General features: G+C 42.6%; 3 protein-coding genes across 4 annotated transcripts; all 3 read left to right on the forward strand.

The window, feature by feature from the left end:
- Nucleotides 1–1,237: 1,237 nt before the first annotated feature.
- Nucleotides 1,238–3,271, forward strand: hoxd11a (homeobox D11a). The gene is made up of 2 exons (XM_085766020.1): nt 1,238–1,877; nt 2,586–3,271. Exons 1-2 carry the CDS (start codon nt 1,268–1,270, stop codon nt 2,819–2,821), a joined length of 846 nt encoding a protein of 281 aa, XP_085622146.1. The 5' UTR covers nt 1,238–1,267; the 3' UTR covers nt 2,822–3,271.
- A 3,356-nt stretch (nt 3,272–6,627) lies between these two features.
- hoxd10a (homeobox D10a) lies at nt 6,628–9,483 on the forward strand. 2 transcript variants are annotated; one of them, XM_085766019.1, is made up of 2 exons: nt 6,628–7,862; nt 8,690–9,483. In XM_085766019.1, exons 1-2 carry the CDS (start codon nt 7,090–7,092, stop codon nt 8,955–8,957), a joined length of 1,041 nt encoding a protein of 346 aa, XP_085622145.1. In that variant the 5' UTR covers nt 6,628–7,089; the 3' UTR covers nt 8,958–9,483. The 2 variants fall into 2 exon arrangements, with proteins under 2 accessions (XP_085622145.1, XP_085622144.1); XM_085766018.1 differs by having other exon boundaries at nt 6,632–7,858; nt 8,683–9,483.
- Nucleotides 9,484–11,018: 1,535 nt separating this feature from the next.
- hoxd9a (homeobox D9a) lies at nt 11,019–14,170 on the forward strand. Its single transcript, XM_085766023.1, has 2 exons — nt 11,019–11,914; nt 12,453–14,170. The coding sequence occupies exons 1-2, from the start codon at nt 11,260–11,262 to the stop codon at nt 12,695–12,697; spliced, it is 900 nt and encodes a 299-aa protein (XP_085622149.1). The 5' UTR covers nt 11,019–11,259; the 3' UTR covers nt 12,698–14,170.
- The last annotated feature ends 1,694 nt before the right edge of the window (nt 14,171–15,864 follow it).

The raw sequence follows: 15,864 nt of genomic DNA on the forward strand, positions 1-15,864 counted from the left end.
TCGGGTGCAGAGGCTTGTGTTGGTGAAGTGCTTGGTGGACATCACCTTAACCCACAGACGGTCAGAGCTGGTTGTTTTGGACTTGGCCATGCATGTCTGTGAGTGACTCTCTGTGATTCATGCTCGCAATGGACTTAGCTTATGTTTTTTGGTCAGATCCAAAATAAACGTCTTCTGCAGGCAGCCCCGGCTCGCATACCGCGACCTGTTTTATTTGGCCGTTTTTCCCAAACACGTTCATCTGCGTTGGGTATTAAAGTCTCTAACAAATGCAAAAACAAAGCAACATTTTAAAAGTTTTCACATTCTCGTGCAAACCGGTTTTTTTAAAGCCGTGGCACACATGGGCTGGTTTATATGCTTTGCAGTAGAAATTATATTGGTATTTATTATAGTACAGCAATTTTGTATAGTCTTTTATTCCTTTTAGTGTTGTGTGTAGTTTTATTCTGCACCGTGCTGCAGGGCCAAGAGCTTTGTAACTCACAATGAATCCAAATCCTTTGCTGCTGTCGTTTGTTTGTGTGTATTTAACTGTCCTCCAACCATCATGGTGCTCGGTGATTATATGCAATGAACCTGAAAATGTATTTGCATAAAACCAGGGACTTAATGAGTCGCTTGTGAATCACACACACACACTTACACACATTACACACAGTCCTGCAGCCTCGGTGGCCTTGGTGCCATGCTCCTCCAGCTTTGCATGAAGTGCGTAGGTCAACTTCAATGTTTTCCAGCCTAACTGTTGCTACACAGACAAACATGCCTCCTTCTGCTCCTTCTCCTCCTCCTCCTCCTCTTCCTCCAAGTGGGTAAATTAATTGGGGAATGAGCTCGTGCGTGTGTCATTACATGTCATTACACGACGGAGACGGTGCTGCTGCAAAGCTTTAAATCAAATATTCCAGCTGTGGTTCACAAATTTCTGCCTTTTTTCTATTTTTTTTTTTTCTTGAGCTACAGGGGCAATAAGGCTGGAGAGGAGTTTCCTCTGCAGCCAGGGAGCCAATGAAGTCTCTTGCATGCGCTCACATGAGTTTCTCCGGACAGTTTTTAATGACTGATATTGATGTATGGTAATTTCTTAGCTGGATCACATGACACAATTACCTCAAGAATCGATCAAGATGTATTGCAGGTCTGCCTACGTTTCCGATTTTTTCTCCCTGGTGGGGTCTTTCCACACGCCTGTGGTGCTATAGATGGACAAAGTTTAACACAGTCAAGCTGCCAATTCCTTTCCTCTCTTGCGGAAAGAAGAGATATGACGGAATACGATGATCGCAGCTGTGCGTCAAATATGTATTTACCGAGCTGCACTTATTACGTTTCGACGCCCGATTTTACATCAGTCTCCTCCTTTTTACCGCAGACCACTTCGTGTCAGATTAATTTCCCCTATTCTCCAAACATAGCCCAGGTCCAACCTGTTCGAGAAGTCGCTTTCAGGGATTATGGACTGGACCATCCCAGCAAATGGCACTACAGGGGCAATTACGCGTCTTACTACTCTACGGACGAGATCATGCACCGGGATTTGATCCAGTCCTCCGGCGGCAGGGCGGACGTGATATTCAAAAACGAGTCCTTGTACGGCGGCCACCACGCGGGGACGAGCTCGCCGTGTAATTTCTTCGCCGGTGTCGGCCGGAACGGGGTCCTGCCCCAGGGCTTCGACCAGTTCCTTGACACCCCTAACTCGGAGAAGCCCAGCGCGGAGCTCCCCACCAAACAAAAGACAGACTCTGCTGCTCCGGGAGATGCTGCAAACAGCGAGCAGGATCTGACCAAACTGGAGGAGCACAAAGCGGAACCGACCGGGAGCGTGGACGAGGACTCATCCTCCAACTGCGGCGACAAGAACAACCAGCAGAGTAAGTGGATTTCCCCCCTCTCTCCCTGTCGTGGGTTAAAGAAAAGTGATCACTTGAGACAAAAGAGAGGCTCCCACGCTGCACCGTGTCCACCACCACCTCACAGTGGCCCGTCCTGGGTTATGTGCCGCTTTATAAGCATGCAAAAGCTTTTATATCCCTATAAGATCTACTTTACGGTTGTAAAGGTATTTACAATGGGAAACAGTCAAATAACCGTAGTTTAAAGGTCTAGATACGATACGTGCTTGCTGGGGATGGTTTGTATTGATGGGGAATTGAAGAAAAAATAAAATCTTTTATTTTTTTATTATTTAAGTTTATTTTATTATATTTGTAGGCCGCGTGGTGCAGATACAACATTGGCTTTAAATTGAATATATGCTATAATGCGGCACATTATCTGCAAACAGCTGCATGTGCATCACATTCAGTGCAGTGGGAGTTAATTTTAACGTTAATACCTTTTGTTGTTGTCACACCGCGTGTGTGTAGTGTGTGTGTGTGTGTGTGTGTGTGTGTGTGTATGTGTGTAGTGTGTGTGTGTGTGTGTGCGCCAGGGCCTTTGTGCAGAAACTAATAGCTGAATAAGTAAATTAATCAATGAATGTGTGTGTCAACCTGTCAACTGCACTTAAGTCAGAATTTTGGGACCAAATCTTGAATTTTATCAACTCTTTTTTTTGTGTGTGTGTGTTTCTTGTGCAGGTTCATCAACCAAGTCCAGGAAGAAGAGGTGCCCTTACACCAAATACCAGATCCGAGAACTTGAACGAGAGTTTTTCTTCAACGTGTATATTAACAAGGAGAAGCGGCTGCAACTGTCCAGGATGTTAAACCTGTCTGACCGACAGGTGAAGATCTGGTTTCAGAACAGAAGAATGAAGGAGAAAAAGCTGAACCGCGACCGCATACAGTATTTCACTGGGAACCCTTTATTCTGATACCTGACCACAGCAGGACACACACACACACACACACTCACTCACTCACTCACTCACTCACTCACTCACTCACTCATACACACTCACACACGCGGGGATAATATAGCAGGCATACACACTCATATGTTTGAAAGACTCTGAATATTTGAACCCTGGTCGTTTTATTAATGATCAGTTTATTTGACAAAAATCTGGCATTTAAAAAAAAAAAAGTTTTAAAAAATGTGCCATATTTTTGCAAAACAATTCTTTGCATTATTTATTTGTCTTCATATATTTTCGCGTTATTGGCAACCAATACTTCAGCAGAGTGTACGAGCTGTGCTTTGATATCTGATTTCTATACCAAGTCTATGTAGGCGCCCTTCCTTCTTCTTTCCCTTGTGTATGTACATTTATTGCGACGCATGTAATGTTGTGGTGTGAAATAAAGTAGACACGACAAATGTTTGTATCATAGTCACGGAACCTGTCACATGGTCTTAAGAAAGAAAAAAAAACAACAAAGAAAAGGAAAAAAAAAATACATAAGACGGTTCATCAATGGTGAAGTTTGGCGCTTGCAGGCCTGGGCGATGGTGCCGTTATTTCCTTTTGCTTTCAAACACTGAATTGTTTACTAAACCTTGAACCGTCTAGACAGTATAATAAAAGTAGCTGTAAATGTCTAAATAGGGGGCTATTGGATTTTGGTGTCCCAACCGCCCCCACACCACCACCACCACCACCACCACCTCTCCCCAAGACCACAAGAGGACAGATTCTTCTTCCTGCCTCAGTTTAGTTTCACCTCAGGCTACAAATGTTGAGAGATTTCTACGCATTTAGCTCCTTTACACATGACAGGGGGGCTCAGGCATGGAGATGTGAGCAGTGTTTAACAGAGGGAACAATGGGAGATATTCTTACGAGGATCATCTGAGAGGATAAGTAATCTTTTTCAAGTTTAATCCGTGTCAAGATATTTTTTGGATTAATCCTTTGATGATTTCTAGACAGAAGCGTTGTGGCTCTTGGATCAGTGCAGGTGAAACGTTTCTTGCCTTTTAAAGATCCAGATGGCAGTCTGGATCCACGAGATCTGAACTTAACCTCAGCTGTGTTTACCGTTCTCCAGACTGATAAACAGACTAAATAAATCCAACCCAAATCAAATCCACACACTCCTACTCTTTATTGATAATTCATGTGATGCCAGTAGTGGATTATTTTCCACTGTATGGGTCTCTGCAGCAACAATGACTCCCCACGTCTCAGCCACCTTTTTATTTTTATTTTTTATGAATACATCGCGGTGGGATTAATGCTCATTTCATGTGTGATGTAAGTCTATCACGTCTCCAAGTAATTTCCCAAAAAGGTTGTAAGAAAACTGAGGTTTCATTAAGCGTTTAATTGGGTTGTCATCATGTCCTACAGTGAAATTGCATTACCAACTGTGTGGGGTGTTGCACTTTTATTCTCGCTCTATCCACATGAGGGCAGACTTGCTGCTCTGGCTTTCAAGTGGGAATGCAGAGTTCAGCCAAATTGAGGCAACGTTAACATGAGAGTCAGTCAGTGGAGGAATCAGGTTTTATTTAGACATCTATTTGAATTCCTGCTGCACTTATCAGTCCTAATTATCTTGTGTTTTCATTATAATTTCTTTTTTCTGACATTTTAATTTCCCTCTCTTTTAAAAAATAAGAAATTAAAACATGCCCCAAAGCTTCTGGTTTTATAGCAAACTGTTCAAAACAGTTTTTTCTCTGGAGGTATGGGAATATAAACTGCTACAATTGTAGCACACAGCGTGTTTCCACTGCACTGATACAAATCCTTTGTGGCGCCTCCCAGACGGTAATTACATTTGCAAGTCACGTTCAAGTCTTTTTTTTTAATCATTATTATTTTGAAAGGAACAAAGTGAACAAAAGAAATCGAGTTGTACTGCGCGTCTTTGTCATCTATCTGAACCTCAAAGACTTCGATCTGCACCTGAAGGCCTCACGGTCCTGCAGGCCACAGGAACAGACAGAAAATGCGCTTTGTGTTTACTTTGCATTTAATTCCAAGCTGCAGATTTGTCGTCAAATGTTGTTAAATTGTCGTTTCGTGTGTGTGTCTGCAATTCCTGTATGCTTTTATTTTGAAATACAATAGAGCAGAGAGTTAATCCACTCAAGGGCAGAGGCGTTGTTGCACTTTCAAGCTTTCACTTTTGCATGAAACTACAACAATAGCTATGCCGTTTTGTTATTGTTATTTTGAAGTTTCCCTTCCCCTGTATGTTTCCTTATATTTTCATACGCTCTATCTTTACGTTTTAAACATCAATATATCACCTGGCATTTTATTATCAGGCTTATTATTATTTATTAGGCTATTAATATTATTTTTGTTATTCGAACACGCGGACCAATTTGATTTCTCACTTCCAAATATCACCAGTACTTGTGTATATTTTGAGCGTGTATTTGAGTAAGCTGTTTACACATAAATAAATAAACTCTCAAGTAAAAGATGTTTTTGTTCTTGTGCGTCACATGACGTGCGCAACAGCCAAGTGTTCATCTATATCTCTGAGCATTTGTCCATTATTAGAAACATGATAATTAAAACAAAGCTGATGTCCGTGGTGTTGTCAGATGTCTCAGTTAAATGTTGTTGTTTTTTTTTACTCCCCCCACCCCTTTTTATTTAAAATAACCCAATATGGTACAACGATGAATGTATTTTCTAAAGTTATTGCATCATTTTTTTTTTTTTTAAAAGGAGGAGAATAAAAACAGGCCTGTATTTTGTCAGTGAGTCTTGTGATGTTGGTGCATTTGCATAGCACACACGTGTATTTGAAACCAACTCTTAACAGTCTTATATAAAGCTAAGATGGTGTCGCATTAATACCAAATATATATAATTATTTCAAGCTGCGTTCACTGCGTGTGTGTTACTTAAAAAAAAAAAACATAATTTAATACTCAACATTTGTCTCGTGACTTGTATTTTTCTGCTTCTACAACTTGTGTTTTTATTAGTGTTACATTGTTGGGCTTCAGCTTAACTCGCACAGTGTCCATGTCACACATTTGCCCTCTCTGCAGACGAAAACAATGGAGCTCTGAGGTGAAGAAAAAAAAAAGTCCCCAGACTGTAACTGCGTCGACACCTCATGCACACTCTTGTTTTCAACGTTGCATTTTCGACGTTTAAATGCAAATAGCCACATCAGATGTGTGTATATAATAATTACAAAACACTGTATATAATATAAAGTCTTCCACCTGGGTTGTAAAGTTGTTCTATCCAAATACTAAAGCTTTGCAAAAAACTATAATGTTGTTGACCTTCATGCGTCCAAACCCTCCGAGAGGTTGATTTTCCTTCACGATTGTGAATTGTGGCCTCACATTTTTATACCGCCCAGGTTCATTTAGTTTAAAGCTGACATCATGCAGGAAATGTAAAAAGGCCGTTTGTCCTATTTCGAATGAACTCGATCCAAAGAAGAAAAAGTCAGTAAACAAAACAAACCCTCAACCCTGAATGAATGAGACAAAAGAGGCGGCGGCTCATTTTTACATTATGTCATCTTTATCCTTTTGTTTCCAGTTTAAAGTCATGGACAGACCGAGACAGTAAAACATATGCAAATACAGTTCATGTGGGCTCTGTCGTTGGTGGGCTTGGAGTCATGTGAATGGTTAATATGAATGGGGGGAGAAAAAAAAATAGATTCAGTGGAGCTGGTTACATTCTGTGAAATAGTCTGCAGTTGTCGCCTATGCGCCATGTAGGCAGCATTTTACGCACACACGCATACCCACACACACACACACACACACACTCATGCATATTTCCAGTCGCGCACAAAGAGACAAATATCCACCGTGCGTTTTACACATAAAATAACACACCAGACACTGAATCATTGCGCACGTGAACTCCAAATCAATGCGCACTGTCTCTTTTTGTGTCTTTTTTTTTTTTTTTTAAAACGCTCCAGTTTGACTGAGAACGGTGAAGTCCCTTGTTTTGTCTTGTGTGAAGAGTCTGTAAACCAATTTCAAGTCCGTGTTGTAGGTGTCGCTGTTGACCACGTCTGCATCCGCAGTGCGAGCGCGTGCGGGGGGAAGAGGAGGCTGCGTCTCAAGGCCATTTTCAAATCTCATTGGTGGGCTTGTCATGTGGTCGGGAGGCATCCTGACTTACACGGAGATTGTTTTTCCTAGATATGTCAGCTTACAAAGGACATCTCTCTCCTCTAAAGAACTTAACCCCCAAAAATGTCCTTCCCCAGTAGCTCTCCTCACGCGGCCAACACGTTTCTAGTGGACTCTTTAATTGGTGCGTGCAGGACGGACAGCTTTTACTCCAACAGCAACATGTACGTACCGTCCGGCTCAGAAATGGGAACTTACGGAATGCAAACCTGTGGACTGTTGCCGTCTTTCGGCAAAAGAGGGGAGGTCAACCACCAAAATATGGGCATGAATGTCCACTCTTACATACCTCAAATAGATAACTGGACTGATCCGAACAGACCCTGCAGAATAGAGCCGTCCACTCAGATGACACACTGTTCATTTTCACAGAGCATAAAGGAGGAGAGTAACTGCTGCATGTACTCCGATAAGAGAGTGCAGAAAGTCAGCCTGACAGAAGTCCCCGCATATTCTAATGTTGTTCCCGAGTCCTGTCCGGTCGATGGACCCGAGATCCCGGTACCGGGCTATTTCAGACTGAGCCAAACTTATGCGAACGGGAAGCATCAGGAAAACTACTGCCATGAGCCGCCGAGTCCAAACCCAACGTTGATGCAGCTCAGCCGGCTCAACCCGAAGCCGCAGTCCACCTCCTCGTCCTCCTCTAATTTCGCAGAGGTGGAAAAGAAACGTGAGGACGTCCAGCAAGACCCCGAGACCTCCAGGACTCCGGTCCCCCCGGCTGAAAGTCCGGAACCCCCTCCTCCTAAGTCCAGCTCGGAGGACAAGAACTGCTCCATGGAAGAAGGCTCTGTGTCCAGTCCCGAGCTGCAACAGAAGGAAGGGAAAGGTGGGTTGGCTACAATGAAAGCTTTTATCTCGTGGCGCTGTGCTGAGAAGGCTCCAGCATCATAAAACCAAGTATAAAACACAAACAACCCTAAAGTCGTAATGTTTAATGAGAGTCTTTCTCAGGTTGCAGTGATAGGCAGCACTGAATGGTTTTACCATGCAGCATGCAGACTGTGTGTCCCCTGCTCCTGATATTTAAATCCAAATAATGCCTTTTTTATATAGAGCTGGATATATTTCACAGTCTGTTACTTTATACTTAAACATGATGCACATTACGTGTTCCATTAACTAAAAAAAACAGCCATACTGTAAATAACTGATCATTCCACCTTATATTTGTATAAATTGAAAATCCAGTGACTCAGTGATGAATAGAAATTGGTGCATTTGAAGTATTTCAATCTGATAGCAAAATCACTATTTGGAATTCATCACTGTATCAGTTCAGTCTGTGTAAAATAAAAATACATTAATGACACGTTGATGCATTTTATAGATAATGAAGTGAAAGGATTTTTCTCCTCCATTATGTTTCAATTTGTGTGAAGGTGCATTCACGGACATGAGAGTGCGCTTTGATCAGCTGGGGTTGGATTTGAATTCTCTCATCAGTGGTGTTGTATAGGTGACTATAATAAGATCCACCCTGGTTATTATTTATTCTGAGGGAAGCCTTTTATATTATTGTCTTATTTCCCAGAGGTGAGATGTGAAGCAGCAGGTGAGACTTGAAAAAGCCTGAGGCGCTATAGGATGAAATAATAAGCTGTGATGATGATGATGATGATGATGATGTGTCTGATGGTGACTGTTTCCCAGACTGCAGCGGTGACACCCCGACGAGCAACTGGTTGACGGCGAAGAGTGGCAGGAAGAAGAGATGCCCCTACACAAAGCACCAGACCTTGGAGTTGGAGAAGGAGTTTCTGTTCAATATGTATCTGACCCGAGAGCGCCGCCTAGAGATCAGCAGGGGCGTCAACCTGACCGACAGGCAGGTCAAGATCTGGTTTCAGAACCGCAGGATGAAACTGAAGAAAATGAACAGGGAAAACCGCATCCGAGAACTGACCTCAAACCTCACCTTCTCCTGAGCGCGCATGTGTATCAGTGGTTAGCTCCTCTTTTTATTTTTTATTTTATTTTTATTATGTCTCTCATATTTAGTTTGATGCTTTGGTGGCATTGGACGTTTATCTTCAATTTCAACGAAACTGTGACTATATATATGTATAGGCTATATAAATACATGCCATTTTTTAGTACTTTGTCTGGCGTCGTGTGTTTGTGTTATTTTATCACAGGGTAACACTTTATTTTTTTGTTGTTGTTGGTCTTAAATTATTGGAGTTAGATCTCTTCCCTCTGCCATGTAAGACAAAGATGTTCTATTGTGTCGGGGGACGGTGAGCTTGTGTGTGGAAAGATGTTACTTTATTTCAATCATGAAAGCACATTTATTGTCCTATAGTGCAACATTTGTTTTACAGTAACGTGCAAACCATTTGCTCAATAGTGAAATGTTTCTATGGCCCATTAAAGTGGCGGAAAACAATGTTTATCTGTGAATTTACTGCATGTTTGTGGCATGTAACTTGCAATAAATAGATTGTCAAATAAGCTTGTTTTTTCTCTTTGTCTGTGCTGCTCAAGTCTCAGTGATCGGCGGTCGTATTTGCCCTTTAATGCAGGGACTATTTTGTTTAAAACACCCGAGGCGGAGGTGCAGGGAAAAACCAAAAACTACACTGTTATTCATGAGGATTTTGCAATTTAGTAAAATAAAATACATGCTTCTACTGTGCTGTGCCTCAAGTTTCACTGAATGTTTACACTTGTGTTTAGCTGCATGTGACAATGAGGCTATAAAGCTTAATAAGAATAATAATTAGCTTGCGGGCTGTCACCAGGCTCAACACAAGCGGGTTTAAAACAATGAGTCTGTCTTCATGGAAGTGCAATATCTTTGGACGCTTGTGATGACAAACTGAAAACTACGCCCTCATCTTTGTCGCGTGAAGTGCAAGAAAAAATAAAAAATAAAAATGCAAAATAGTCTGAGACCGCAAGAATGCTGCAGCCTTTTATGCCGCAGAAGAAGGGGGACGCAAAACAACAACACACACATACACACACACACACACACAAAAAAAATAGCAAAAAGAGGCGGGGGTCGACTAATCAAATAAACATGGTGTTGATTTTATTTCTAGGCCTGTTTGTGACTGAACTAATAATCAGCCGGGCTAAGTTATGGTCAAGCACAAATCCACAGGCAAATAATCAAGCTCTTCCTCCATGTACGAGCACCGCAGGCCTGAGTCAGTGTGTGTGTGTGTGAGTGTGTGTGTGTGAGTGGCCACGTTGCATTTTCTTCTCATTCTGTTCAATAACATCATATTTCATCAATAATCCCTGATAAAGCAACGTGGAGCTAAACCTGGCTTTATTTATCTGGACACGTGCCTTAATGTTCTGGACTGAAGTTACAAGTCCATGCAAAACACTACTAATAATTTCACAATAAAAGCATAAAGAAAAGGCATATTACTTTTAAATTCCACCTTTCACTCACAGGTGGACTTTTGCTTCCCCTTGTCCCCTTCTTTTTTTTTATTGACGGCGTGTATAATCACACGCACCTCATAAAACATTTATTGATACATAAAGATATTATTGCTCTCCTTTGAATGAATACAATAATTTCACAACTGCCCTTTTCCTGCTTAACTTTAAAAAATTCAACTCAAGCCAGAAAATGTTTCCTCGCAGAATATTAACAATGGATTTCACCGCATTGTGAACGGAAAAATGGCGTCTGTTATTTTACAGCGTGTTATTACATCTATTTTACGAGGACTCCGTTAAGTCTATAAAGCATTTTACTGGCATTCAGGGTATCAGGACGTTATTATAAGAGTTTTTCTCTCAAACATTAAGATGCAGGGATTCCGCCTTGGTGAACACTGTGTGAATGTGAATATATACTTGTGAATGTGTGTGTGTGTGAGTGTGAGTGGGGGGGGGACATGTCTTATTCCTTTTTTTGTATTGTTGCAACATCCTGCAGCCTCAAGCTCATGAGAAACAGAAAGAAAAAAAAGAGGGGGGGTTAAGAAGCCATTTGCAATTATTTGAAGGATTGTTTTCTCCCTCTAGTCACATCTGACGGGGCTTTTTATTATTTGTGAAATGAAAAGCTAAATTAAACCTGACGAGAAAAAAAAGAGAGAGCAAGGGCAGGATTGATTTACTCGCTGTATTGGTAAATATGACCACGTGATCCATGTAACCAATCCCTGTAGATGCAGGCCAGCAAAAATACTATGATTGTTCATAGAGAGAAGCTTCCCGTAACAGTGCAACCCTTATTATAAGAGTAGGAAGAGATCAAAAATGTCTTCCAGTGGCACTCTCAGTAACTGCTATGTGGACGCTATCATGGGCCAGGAGCCGGAGGATGTGTACGGTGCTCGCTTTATTCAGGCTCCACACACGGTGACCCCGAGGCCGTCAGGTGCCGGGGACAACGCAGACTTCTCCTCTTGCAATTTTGCACCAAAGTCCGCCGTTTTCTCGTCGTCGTGGTCCTCGGTTCACCCGCAGGGGATTTATCATCCGTACATGCACCACCACCACCACCACCACTCCCACCACCACCAGTCCCATCTGCCCGCCTCGGACGGGAGATATGTCGGCGTCCGCTCCTGGATGGACCCCATCTCCAATCACCACGTTTCGTTCACGGGATTTCACTCCGGCTCCGGTCGACCGTACGGGACCGGGACCGGGACCACCAACAACACCAACACCACCTCCACCACCTCCTCCTCCACTTCCTCCACCACCACCAAAAACGAGGTGTTGCCGCCGAGTAAAGCCGCGATCGAGTGCAGCGACGCGGCGGAGACGGGGGCTCGGCCGCTCGGCGCCGGAGAGTTCGCGTGTGGAGCCTCGGAGTGTCCGGAGAAGGCGAGCAGGGAGCACAGTGGAAGTGAGCTTTCGAGCCACAGCGAGCCCAAAGAGGAGAAACAACAACAACTTGACCCAAGTAAGTGAACGAAATAGCCGCTGCTGATTTACAACCCCACGGAACTGTATGAGCTGGGTGTGTAAAACTGGAGGTTTTACTAACCTATAAAAGTGTCTCGTAGCATACCGCGGCTCGGGAAGGGGAAAAACCCGCCCTACACGGGTTATTACAGGGGGATCCTCAGCTATTTCATGTCACAGGACACCTAAACTACACTCACGGTGCTGCTTTTCGATCACATTTTTTGACCTGATGTCTAGATTTAGGCCTCGTTGTGTCTCCTCTCCTGCTCGGTGGAAACCGTGAAATCGAAACAGTCAATCTTTGCGCACTGTCAATCAAAAACTTAAACCTCATTATTCCCCATGTTCACTGTTAGTGTCCTCCCCCCTCCTCCTCTTCCTCTAACTCCCCACTGAACCCCACTTTTTTGAGGGGGAAAGCTGTTTACATTAAAGTTGAATTTGAGCAACATCCTCATCACATGTGTCTCCATGCAGCTCCAACATGTGTCTTGTCTTTTCCCCTCCCTGATTATATTTATTCTTCTTCTTAGACAACCCTGCAGCGAACTGGATCCACGCACGCTCCACGAGAAAGAAGCGATGCCCCTACACTAAATATCAGACTCTAGAGCTGGAGAAGGAGTTCCTCTACAACATGTATTTGACCAGAGACCGGCGCTACGAGGTGGCCCGCATACTCAGTTTAACCGAGAGGCAAGTGAAGATCTGGTTCCAGAACAGAAGGATGAAAATGAAGAAGATGAACAGAGAGAGGAGCAGCAAAGACCACCTATGAGTCCAACAACTGCTTCTGCTTGGTGCTGCTGCCACTCCACACCTTCTGGTCTTTGTACCAAACAAGCCATCTGGACAATTACAACCTGGGTATCCATTTATTTTATTTTTGAATTTTTATTTTGTTTGATTTTTTTCAAGAAATCCTGAGTAGTAAATATTGAGCGTCAGTGCCGTAAAGTATTGACCAAAAAAAAAAGAAAGAAAAAAGAAAAAGAAACCGCATCAGGCGTGCAGGAATATGCTTTGGTAAGACGGGATTCGTCAGACTGAGATTTCTCTTTGTTACACTTTCACACAATCACAAACTGAGCTTGTTCACCCACTTTTCTCCTCCACCTCCTCCTCCACACTAGCAAACCTGCCTAGGGTGTGTGTGTGTGTGTGTGTGAGAGAGAGAGAGGGTGTGTGTGTGTGTTGCTTTTTTCTAGTTGTTTAGAACCCAGAGTTGTCTGTAAAACATTTTCCCAACGCAGCTGCCTCCAGTAAAAACCGTGCAGACTGTAACTTGTAATACTTGACAATGCAGGTGTATAGTTAATATTGATAACGCCCGTGTTGCCTTCTCCCCACAAAAAAAGAAAGGAAAAAAACAAAACAATCTCAATTTAAAAACATCAATAAATACATGGACATTTCCTCCTGTAGCTCCCACGTGACCACACTGTGTGCACGCTGCTGCTGCTGATGTTGTATTTGATTTTCTTTAAATCTAAAAGATGATTCCCTAAGGCCTTGTTTTGCACTGAGAGTCCTGCACACAACACACAACACACACATATTTCCCACCAGTCTAGCTTTCGTATCTCCAGCTCCGAGGTCACTTGCTGTATGTTTAAATTTCACTTTTATTTTAAAAAGAAAGAAAACGAAAAATTGGATTTGAATGGTAGTAGCAAGTAATAAAGTGTTTACGACTGGGAGAGGTGTTGGCGGTGGATTTCCAATTTATTGTCCAACTTGTACGAATAATTGCTTTAAAGCAGGAAGAAGCGCGGTCCAATAAAGCTATAGAAATGGCTAGACGTCTGGCCTAAATGAGTTTATGAGCCTGGCCAGTAATTACGCTTTCTCTTTGAACCCCCCTCCTCCTCCTCCTCCAACTCCTTTTTTTTCTTGGGCGTTTGCGTCTGTTGCTGACAAACAGTATGTAGACACTTTTCCACAGGGGTGTCTGGTCGATGAATTGTTTGAGAGGAAATCACCCCCACACACCATCGCCCTAATGGTCACGTTTATTCATCAACTCCACTTCCCACCGATGGGGAGAAAAAAAAAACTTCACTTTGACTTGTAGCTGCAGTCTGGTCAATTTCTCTTATTATCAAACTATTAGGACAGCGTGTGTTTCACTTATTACCTCGAACCTGTAGTGAAGTTGACTTTGAAATTTATTGGGGTTTTTTTTAGATCTTAAACTTGTGCAAAAAAAAAAAATTATAGTGCAAAAAGTAAACCTATTAATTAATGTAAAGGAAGCTCTAGGTGTAAACAGCAGCCTGCAGTCTGTTCATCCTCCATTAGAGAGGGAAGGAGAGCGCTAGAGGGCGATATTGTTCTTTTAGTCTCAGTCACAGCAGCTTATTCACAGCTGGAACATGCACACAACATAACGTGGACCATACCAAGCTCTGGTCTCTATATTCATGGATTTATTGTTCTAGATGAAAGGGGGAAAATGTCAGTTTATATGTGAATAACTCCTTTAAAATCAGAGCTTTTTTTTTGCTTTTATCATTCTCTAAAAACTCAAGTAAATAGCTATGGAAGTTCAGTTTAAAGCCAGAATGATAGGACGAATTCCCGATATGAAATGAAAGCTGCTGTTATTAAACTACATGTTGAAAACCTGAAAATCTCAAATCGTGTATTTGTTTTTGTTTTTTAAAGCCCCTTACAGTTGTTGGTGTAACCTACATGTTTTTAAAAATCTAAAATGTGTAATAATTTCCAGCCTCTCATTTTGAATTAAGTAGAAATGGCAGTCTCAGTCTGTCACTATTTTTAAAAAAAATCAAAAAATCAACTCATCTCCCTTAAACTTTCCTTTCAAAGGCCACATCCTCCTCTGCCTTTCATCAAGCAGATGGAACATGTGTGGACGTCAGTGCGCAGTGAACCAGGCCTCTGTCGTCCGCGGGCTTTGCCTTTAGGACCGTTTTTGTACAAATTCAAGAGTTGTTGCAACATTGGGTCTTTCTGTTGAAATCACTGACACAAACAAAGCAGAGTCGTGGTGCTGCACACATGCAGGCGCTGCTGCTATATTGGGCCTGGGAAGGAAATAACCTATAGACTCTGCTATCTTATTTTTCCTGTTTCCAAATGGTACAGCGCGCTGCATGTGACCGTTACGCACTGTACAGGATCATCTCTGTACTATTATAGCATGTCAGTTCTAAAGCTTTAATCAGATTAAATCAAAAGTAACTTTCTCTGACTCCTTTGAGTAACTAAGGCCTTTACTGATGTTCATTGTTCTGCTGATTATTGGCCGCTCGTGCGTTTGAGAGACATTTACTGTCACTTGCAGCTGGGCGCATGACTTTCCCCTTCGTGTGTTTCAACCCAGTGCAGCAGCAGCAGCAGAATTAGAGAGACCCCCTCCCTCCCATCCTTTAGTCAGTTAATACTACTCATATATATTGAGCATTACTTCAGTCATCGCCATTGAAAGCGATGATTGCCACGAGGCTTCCAGTTGGACGCAAAAAAAACAAAAAAATACTGAAGCAATTTTAGAGAAAATGTGGAATTGATCCCGACGCACTTTGCTCCACATTGGCCTGTAATCCACTGGTGCTTATGAGGTGACTGCCATTGGTGAAAACTTGACCCCAGTGTGCTCTACTTCTTTATTTGGGACATACATTACTGGGGTTGCACGCTGTCTACACGCGCGTAATAACTGGTTAAAGCATATTCTTTGATGATGAGAGACGCACAATGGACACACATATACAGTATATATGGGAATGAGAGAGAGGGGGGGATCTGTCACTATATCCCCCCTTAGTGCAGCCATCCTCGGTCATGTGCCTCTTTCCTTCCAGGCCAGGCAGGGAGTGAGGTCAGCTCGCCTGCTTCAGTCCGGCTGTAGATGCTTTATTGCCTCGGATCACTCGGCCTGTCCGGTGTTATTTCTGTCAGTGTGGCTGAGATATAATG

This window comes from Trachurus japonicus, chromosome 21, assembly GCF_045865225.1.
Source record: "Trachurus japonicus isolate A0001 chromosome 21, Traja_1.0".
Lineage (NCBI taxonomy): Eukaryota > Metazoa > Chordata > Actinopteri > Carangiformes > Carangidae > Trachurus > Trachurus japonicus.

What these genes read in the sequence shown, in the direction of transcription:
- hoxd11a (XM_085766020.1), top strand. Translation starts at nt 1,268, where the DNA reads ATGACGGAATACGATGATCGCAGCTGTGCGTCAAATATGTATTTACCG. An exon ending in CGACAAGAACAACCAGCAGA is followed by an intron (nt 1,878 to 2,585) that starts GTAAGTGGATTT and finishes TTTCTTGTGCAG; the next exon opens with GTTCATCAACCAAGTCCAGG.
- hoxd10a (XM_085766018.1), top strand. Translation starts at nt 7,090, where the DNA reads ATGTCCTTCCCCAGTAGCTCTCCTCACGCGGCCAACACGTTTCTAGTG. An exon ending in GCAACAGAAGGAAGGGAAAG is followed by an intron (nt 7,859 to 8,682) that starts GTGGGTTGGCTA and finishes ACTGTTTCCCAG; the next exon opens with ACTGCAGCGGTGACACCCCG.
- hoxd9a (XM_085766023.1), top strand. Translation starts at nt 11,260, where the DNA reads ATGTCTTCCAGTGGCACTCTCAGTAACTGCTATGTGGACGCTATCATG. An exon ending in ACAACAACAACTTGACCCAA is followed by an intron (nt 11,915 to 12,452) that starts GTAAGTGAACGA and finishes TCTTCTTCTTAG; the next exon opens with ACAACCCTGCAGCGAACTGG.